The sequence below is a fragment of the Sylvia atricapilla genome, chromosome 10 (genome assembly GCF_009819655.1).
Source record: "Sylvia atricapilla isolate bSylAtr1 chromosome 10, bSylAtr1.pri, whole genome shotgun sequence".
In the NCBI taxonomy this organism is placed as follows: Eukaryota; Metazoa; Chordata; class Aves; order Passeriformes; family Sylviidae; genus Sylvia; species Sylvia atricapilla.
The window spans coordinates 9551746-9559787 of NC_089149.1; the positions used below are offsets into that span (position 1 = coordinate 9551746).

General features: G+C 40.0%; 1 protein-coding gene across 1 annotated transcript in view; it reads right to left on the reverse strand.

The window, feature by feature from the left end:
- The window catches only part of ARMC9 (armadillo repeat containing 9), a 41187-nt gene extending 33145 nt beyond the window's left edge, over nucleotides 1–8042 (reverse strand). Inside the window, exons 1-7 of the mRNA XM_066325911.1 lie at nucleotides 8028–8042; nucleotides 7580–7667; nucleotides 6929–7048; nucleotides 6277–6447; nucleotides 5112–5267; nucleotides 3106–3198; nucleotides 2500–2524 (exon numbers count right to left, since the gene is read on the reverse strand). Of these exons, the coding sequence (XP_066182008.1) occupies nucleotides 2500–2524; nucleotides 3106–3198; nucleotides 5112–5267; nucleotides 6277–6447; nucleotides 6929–7048; nucleotides 7580–7630 (616 nt within the window). The 5' untranslated portion in view covers nucleotides 7631–7667; nucleotides 8028–8042. The remainder of the gene's footprint in view (nucleotides 1–2499; nucleotides 2525–3105; nucleotides 3199–5111; nucleotides 5268–6276; nucleotides 6448–6928; nucleotides 7049–7579; nucleotides 7668–8027) is intronic.

An 8042-nucleotide genomic window follows, 5' to 3' on the forward strand; every position in this document is an offset into this window, starting at 1 on the left:
TGGACCAAATACCTACCAGAAACATTATTCACATGAGGAGGAAAAGAGGGGAAAATACAGCACAGTGGACTAACCTCCCAGTGTAGGAAGATACAAGATACAGTAAAGCTTGTGACACTGCCAAGTGAAGATGCTGGCACTAGGCATCATCTGAACTACTGCATGTTTCTACCAGAATTCTTGCCTGCTGTCTTACATGTGTAATTGTCAAGTCTTCTAACTCCAGTTCCTAAAAGCAGCCGAAGAGTTACACAAATGCACTTAATTCCATGGTAACCTTTTCTCTCTAAGTGAGAGATTGGTTGTTTTCCTTTACAACTTACCTACACCTGAAACACTTCCTGAACCTGTGCTTGCTCTCTTTCTGCCTAATCTCAGCCCACCTTCACATACTTCTCCAGAAGCACTGATCCCAGGTAGTTGAGTTCCTCCACACAGTGAAGCAGAGCTCTAAGCAGAGGAGGTGCAGACCTCAGGAGCTGCTGTTGGACACCGAATCTTGCTCTTAGGAGATGCAGGAGTCTCCCTCTTGCTTAAAAATTGCTATCCATATTCTAAACTGACATTTTACCACATAAACAGTCATTTAGACTTTAGCAAATCTTCAGACAAGTAGGTCACACTCCACCTTCTCTAGTGCAGGAACCTGGCACACTTCCTCCACCCTCCCCCTCCCCAAAACTGTGGAAGAGTGGCTGTGAGCTCATCCACAGATTTGTAACGAGGCAGTGAAGGGAACAGTAGCTGAGCACACTTCCAAATACTTCATTCCCTCAGTTCCTGTTAGCAGAGAGGACACAAAGAAGGTCTGAAGCTCTCTGTGCAAGATTTCAACCGTTCTGCAATTTTTTCCTTTCCAGCCAAACTGAAAACATATGGGAGAACTGTAATCAAGCACAAATGCCATACTAATAGCTTTGGAAGTCATACAGGAACTGAAATTTTTTAGCAAATGGGTAAAATGTCAGACAGTAGCGGGTAAATCAGGCAAGGTAAAAACATTGAAAACTCCAGGACACCCTCAAAAGCATTTACACCACCCCACCCAAACCTGAAGCACTTCAGCATGTCAGACTGATGACTGGCAACTATTTACAACAGGCTGTTTGCAGGACTCTGCCATACTGCTCTTCATTCACGTGTTGCCTATAAATTTCCTTTGCATTTCCCCTTCACTGATAAAGTAAATATTCTCCAGCAGTGAGTAAGTGCCGTGGATCCCATGTGATGTGAGCAGGATATTGCAAAAATAACCTCTTGGATCCAAATCCTTCATATGAGACAGTTCTCAAGTAACCTTTATAAAAATCCAAACTGACTCAACCTCCAAGGCACATAATAGATCTGCAAATTAAGGCTGATCTGCATGAATTGAATTCTGTGACAGTCCCTGTACAAAGCACAGAACCCATGCAAATCAAAAATAATTACGCCCCAAACCAGTCAGGTCCAATTGTGCAGTTATTTCTTTTTAATAAGAGCATGGGATTATTGTGTTCAGGAAAGGCCTCCACAAGGAAAAACTGTAACTTCTGGAAAATAAAAATCCAAAAGACCTTTCTATCATTCAGTGTAAGTCTAATGCAATAACACAAAGCACAAAATAACACAGAAAATACATGAAACTCACACTGGGAGAAAACCTAAATTTCTACTTAATTCAATCTACAAAATGTAAATTCTCGGGGTAAACGTACAGATTAAAATAACTCAAGAGGAAAAATAATTTTAAGAATTCAACTGGTCTGATGTAGAACCCTAACTAGAAAGTGTATGCAGAAAGTGAAAAAATGAATGCAAGGTAGTTGGAAACCTAAGGATTATTTATTGAACTGATTTTTAAAATGCACATATTTCAAGTGTTATCAGCATCTAACAGGATTCTGTGTTGAAATTATTATTTCTAAAGGGCCTCAAGTCACACACATGCATTGAAGTGTGTATAAGCAGCTTACCTCAAAATGCAACACATCAGCCAGTCACACTTACAAGAACCTATTCTTATTCAGGAGATACTAATATGCACTATTTTAGGAGGTACTATTTAAACAAAATGAGTAAATAGGAACAAAAATCAACTTTGTCTAAGATCATAACACAGTCATCAGAACAACTGAATGAGACATAAAACCTGGAAACAAGGGAAAGGGATCTGAGGCAACTTACTTTTATCAGAACTAGAAAAGGAGAGCTGGTATGCACTTTGTATGGAGTTCTCCATTTGTTTTTACCATGCTTCAGGACAGAATAGCTGTTTAATACAAATTCCACTACTAGGCCCTTTGCCATTTCTAGTCCATACTTACTGATATTAATTGACTGCTTGAACCTTACTGAGCTCAAAAAGGAATCAATAGCTATCACAAAGCTGGGGTCTGGATTTCCAAGGACTGTCTGCCATGCATCAGTGGTTTCCCCATCCCTGCAGGTGAACCTCCCATTACTTTCACAGCACCTAATAATTTTACCAGAACATCATTACCACAGCCCAGTATTTACCTTTGTTGCATTGTGCACTCTCCTTCTGTTGCAAGAGTAAGAGCAGTTCAGGAAAATGTGTTTGTTCTTTTAAGTGTTTGTTCCAGAGACTCAGAATGAGAAAATCAACCAGGCCAGATACACCTACTGTCCCAGCCAACAGCCAGTGCCTGATGCTCCTCAGAATACATAAATCAACAATAAATACATAAAAATCTCATAAGTGCAAAACTCACAATGTTGCTTAGGGACTTGAGGTCTTTTGCTGACCTATGAGTGAAAATAATTTCTAGAACCCCTAAAAGCCTTGGAAAAAACCCTTCAGCTAGCCCCTGAAATGGCTAATTTAAAAGACTAACAGCTTTAGAAGTGCAAAGAAAGAAGTCAGGTCAGGCCTTTGGTATCCTGTATTTACACATGGAAACAAAGAATGATCACATGATAAATATGTAGGTTCATATGGATCATGGTTTTGATATGATTTTTTCAAAAATTTATTTTTGAATGTGGAATATTAACGTTTCCTATCATAAAGACACTGAACTGCAATGTTACTGCAATTCTGCAATAAATCATCCTCTTTACAGTATTTCTAATTATCTGCAAAGTGTTTTCTTAGAAGGATACAAATATAGTGAGAAGCCGAGGAGTCTGTCTGGCTTTGAGAGTCAGAGACAGGAACTTTTCCAATCTTGTCCTTAAATCCAATGTCCAAGAATCCTTGAAAAGAAAAACAAATAATGACAGTTGTTCACCAAATATGTAAACTCTGCAGAAAATACTGCTTGGATCACAGCAACTTCCCACTAGTAAACAAGGCAGTCAGCATTAGATATAAAAAGATTTTCCCTTCACTGTTAATGAAGTGAATGCATTTGCTCACTCCCCATAAAAGCATACGGAAGTCAGAGGAGAGTTCAGTATTATTCCTAGACAAGAGTTCTAGAAACACAATGTAGCTTTATTTAAAGTACAAAATTATGACACAGTTTTGGTGCCTTGTATGCACATGGAACATTTGCCCCAAAAGTGAAAGCACCTTTAAAAGACAAGCAATTTTAGTAAAAGATAAAAAATTATTTTCACGTGTATTAAATAGAGTACAAAGTTTGTAATTTTGCATGCTCAGTTTTCATCCTTTGCTCCTAACAAGATCTGGGAATTTTAAGTCCTGTCAATAACTACTGCAAGCATCATGACATGACACTCGTGGGTACATGGTTTCTAATATTAGAATTTGGAGAAAAATAGCTCATGAAGGAAAATCAGACAGCACAACAGACCAACAACATTAACTGGAATGCTTTCCTCTGCCTGACGTAGTGTCTCATATGCACAAGAAAGTAACAGTTAAGGACAAAAGTCAAACTACACTTAGGCATCCACCAAATAGTCATGTTTTCTATTTCTATTCCTGTTTCTTCAGTGGAGCTGGTTTCTGCTTGAGGAAAAGCCAGCCAACAAAAAAAAAATGCTCTGTCTTCCAACAAGTAGCAGGAGCTCCCTAAATTTACTGCTGTATACATATATGTTGCAAGCTGTTCTCACAGCTCGGATTTGCCCTTATTTCACCATGTTGGAGAGTGTACAGAATTTACTTGCTGCATTTACCAACTCAGTACCCAGAGGGTGGTGGACCACAGCAAGCTGTATATTACCAAAGGAACCTTGTCTCCTACAGAGTGGGGTGCATATGATTTTTCAAGATGTATTACACAAACTGACAGGAACTCCAGCTATATAAAGCATCAGATGCCTGAGAAAAATGTATGCCATAATAACTCTGCTTAGTAAACTAGTGACTCACTGCTGCTCAAACATAAAACAATCTGTGTTTCAACATTAACATGGAATGAGTTGAACAATTCCCACAAGAAAATATGAGTGAGTGTGGACTAAGAGCTTGGACACTGGGTTACTCAGAATAAACCTGAGGATCTTGTCTTAGATAAGGCATTAAAAAAAACACTGCCAAGTATAATTAAAAAAGAGTAGTCATATTCCATCTCTGAGGTCAACTAGTCTATCTCATTATTTATAGCTAGTCCCAAAGGAAAATGGCAGAATATGCCTTTTTTTGGTGTTAAACTGGAGCGCCTCATCAGCTGGTACATCCAAAGTCAGCCCTAGGGCAAGTATCACTCAAGCTTTGATTTGGTATCAAAAACATCGCGGCAGCAAAGCAGGCTAAAGACATCTCCTTGCACCAGAGTGGCTGCCCACAGCTGCTCAGCCAGGCCAGCACAACTGTCCACATGGCCAAGGAAGCATTCAAAGCCAATAACTCTAAAAAACACTGTACATGCTTTACAAACAAATTTGTGTAGGTATGTGTACATGGGAGCTGTTAACACACACATTCACGGGTAAGAAAGCAATTCCTTGATCCAGTCCAAGTGCAGCCACACAACCAGACAGCACAACAAAGAAGTCGAGGTGCAGTTTTGCACTGCAGGAGCAAGCCACCAGCAGGTGAGATGGTGGCTGTACCTTCCCCACAGGTATTGCCAGCAATACTTTGGAGCATCAAACCACAGCTCTGGAAGTCATCTCCTAATCACCCACCTGCATGATGTGCAGAGAGGGTTCACTGTAAATCATCATAAAATCATCTCTGTAACACAGATACTTACCTGGAAAAGTTCTTTAAATGAAGGATGTACCATGGGATTCGGAACAAAAGGCAAAGCATAGAAGGGAAGAAACTCTGTAGTCTGGCTCAGTGCAGCTCCTTTTGTTTCCAGGTATGCCTTGAAATAAGAAATCCTTTCCTCAAGTTCAGCTTTGTCCTAGGAAATAAAGCAGCAGATCTAATTTAGAAAACTACAAATCCGAAAGCACTGTAAAGCTGGCAAATAAAAGAAAAGACCCAAGTATATCAATACCAAGTTTGAAATTCCAGAATACTTGTTATCTAAAAACCAGTTTTCATTTAACTAGAGAACATACTGTACATTTTCACCAGTCATAAAGGAAAACATAAACCAATTCTGTTTTTTCTGTCATCCAGGTCCAAAGAAAGAAGAGATAGACAATTGCTTTTTGCATGCAAATTATTCCTGTTCACTTCTTTTATAGAAACGTGCTATTGCTACACTCAGGGCAGAGAGAAAACACCTACTTCAGACATGCTTTATTTAAGTAGTAAGTGCAGAAACAAAAAATCCACTTGCACTGCAGTGGGAAGTGGAGATGGCACACAGAACAGAACAAAAGCTCCTTAGAGGCTGGAAAACAGACTACAGGCATGCAAATACTCCTGCTGTAGCAGCTGACAGGTGAGGGTCAGCAGCTATTAAGCCCTGGCTGATCTGCTGAGTCCAGGCTACTTACACACCTCGTCATCATAGAAGTCTCATGTAACAGAGATTTTATTTTATAATATCTTGGAATTTATATTTCTCAGCATTATACATTTTGAGCTGCTCAAACCTGAGCTTTCCCATTTAATCAGAAATTATTATATTTCAACTCACAGCTTCAGTCCGAACTCAGAGCAAAACATGTGTTTTAAGAATCTGCTTTGATCTACAATTACAAATGTGAAAGTATTGCCATTTTGGTATTTTCTGAGCTGAAATACTTCAGGAACTTTGGGATAAGGACAGCTCCAACTTCCATCACTGTACTCCACAATACAAAGGATCTAGCTGAACAAAAATGCAGACTGGCCAAAATTTGATACATATTCCTGGAATGATTCTTAGAAAATACCCCATCTCCATCCACACTAAAGAGAAATAAATGAAGTAAAACAAACAACAGCAATCTGAGGTTTGAATTGTGAACTAAACTTACAGGGTTTCCCATTGTTTGTTTCAAGATGAAGGTGGCAAAGTAGATGTGGAGATAGAACTCCAGGTTCTGAGCAATTGGATCACTGTCATGGACTGAAGACAAAACATGCTCCTCCCAGAGCTGGAAGAAAACTTTCTGATCACCATCTTCAAAAGCTCTAAGTATTCCTTCCTGTGAAAGGGAAAAGCATCAAGTGAAAACCCAAACACAGAAGAGCCAGATTTTCTCAGCAGTAGGTTAGTGAATGAAGAATTCCAGTGCCATCTGAACACTTCCAATTAAAAGTTTTATTCAAAAATCTCCCACCATTCAATGACCACCCAATATTCTTTCTTCACGTATCTTTAATATCTTTGAGACCCTGAATCAACCATCAATACAAGAAACAAAGCCCAAATTTTCAAGCATATCAGTAAAAACTTAAAGTAATGCAAATCAAAGCTAGTGTCTTGAGCTCAAAATGACTGCAGTTCTGAAAAAAAACCAACCCCAATTCTAAACTTGAAGGTTCCTGTGCTGGAAGAAGACTGCAAGGAGACTTCCCCAGATAATCAAGAATCTGTGCAGACAGTTCACCGTTGTAATAACTCACAGGGTGGTTAGTGGCCTTTGTTTTCATTATTACTCAAAGTACATGTAAATGATGCATTACCTGAACTGGCGATGAATCTTCTGAGGAAACATCTCCTGGTTTAGGCAGTGGCTTCCCTTTTATTTTACATTCCTTTTTAAGTACTTTCACTGTTTCTTGAAATCCAGCAAAATCCAAATACTGCAAGATAAAAAACATAGAGGAATGACATTTTTTAGATGATTAATGCTTCAATAAATGATTAATCATTTTTATAGGTGATTAATGCTTCAATGACTGACCCATGAAATGCCAAAGTTTCTCTGCAGGATGGTCCATAAATGTCAAAGACTGCAAAGTGATAAACCAAGAACTGATACCTCATGGTAGGAAAACACTCTCTCAATTTCCTCCTGCAGCCTAGAGACAACTGAGTACATCCACTCTGAAAGAATGATACCTCTTGGTTTAGCCAGTAATTTCATTCAACCAAAGAAGAAAATTTACTGCTGCCATTCAATGGACATTGAGCCTTTTGAACTGACAGAGCATGACAGGAGTCAACATGATTTCAGACTGCAGCAACACTTGGCCAGATAAATAACTCTAGAATTTAGATCTCAGTTACAATGTCTGGCTCTGAATGCAAACACTGAGAAATCCTGCCTTGCAAGAATCACTGAAAAAAAAAAAAAAAAAAAAAGTGAAAAGAAATAAAGAGAGAAAACCAACCTCTTTCACCAGTCCAAGTAACTCAGCTTCAAATGCTAAAACATCACCCATTGCTAAGGGCTGCTGCTACTCCTCATCACTGATAAAGCTGGAAAATGGCAAAGTACGGGGTGTTAGTGCACAGCACAGGGCTCACACAGCTCAGCCCATCAGCCACGGCATCTCCATGGGGCAGGAGGAGAGACACAGACACACAGAGGTACATAGCGGCGCCCATGGTCTACCTGCCCCACTCTCACCTGCAGCACACCCCACTGCCTCACATCCTCCCTGTCCCAGTCCCACCTCTCCCACATTCCCACCGCTCCAATCCCTCCGTCCCTCAATTCCCCGTGCCCCAATCCCCCCTCTCCCCTACTTCCCCCACTCCCCTCGCCCCCATTACCCTTTCTCCCATCCCCTCTCTCCCATTCCCCCCGTCCCAATCCCCCTTATTCCCCATTCTCACCTGTCCCAATCTCCC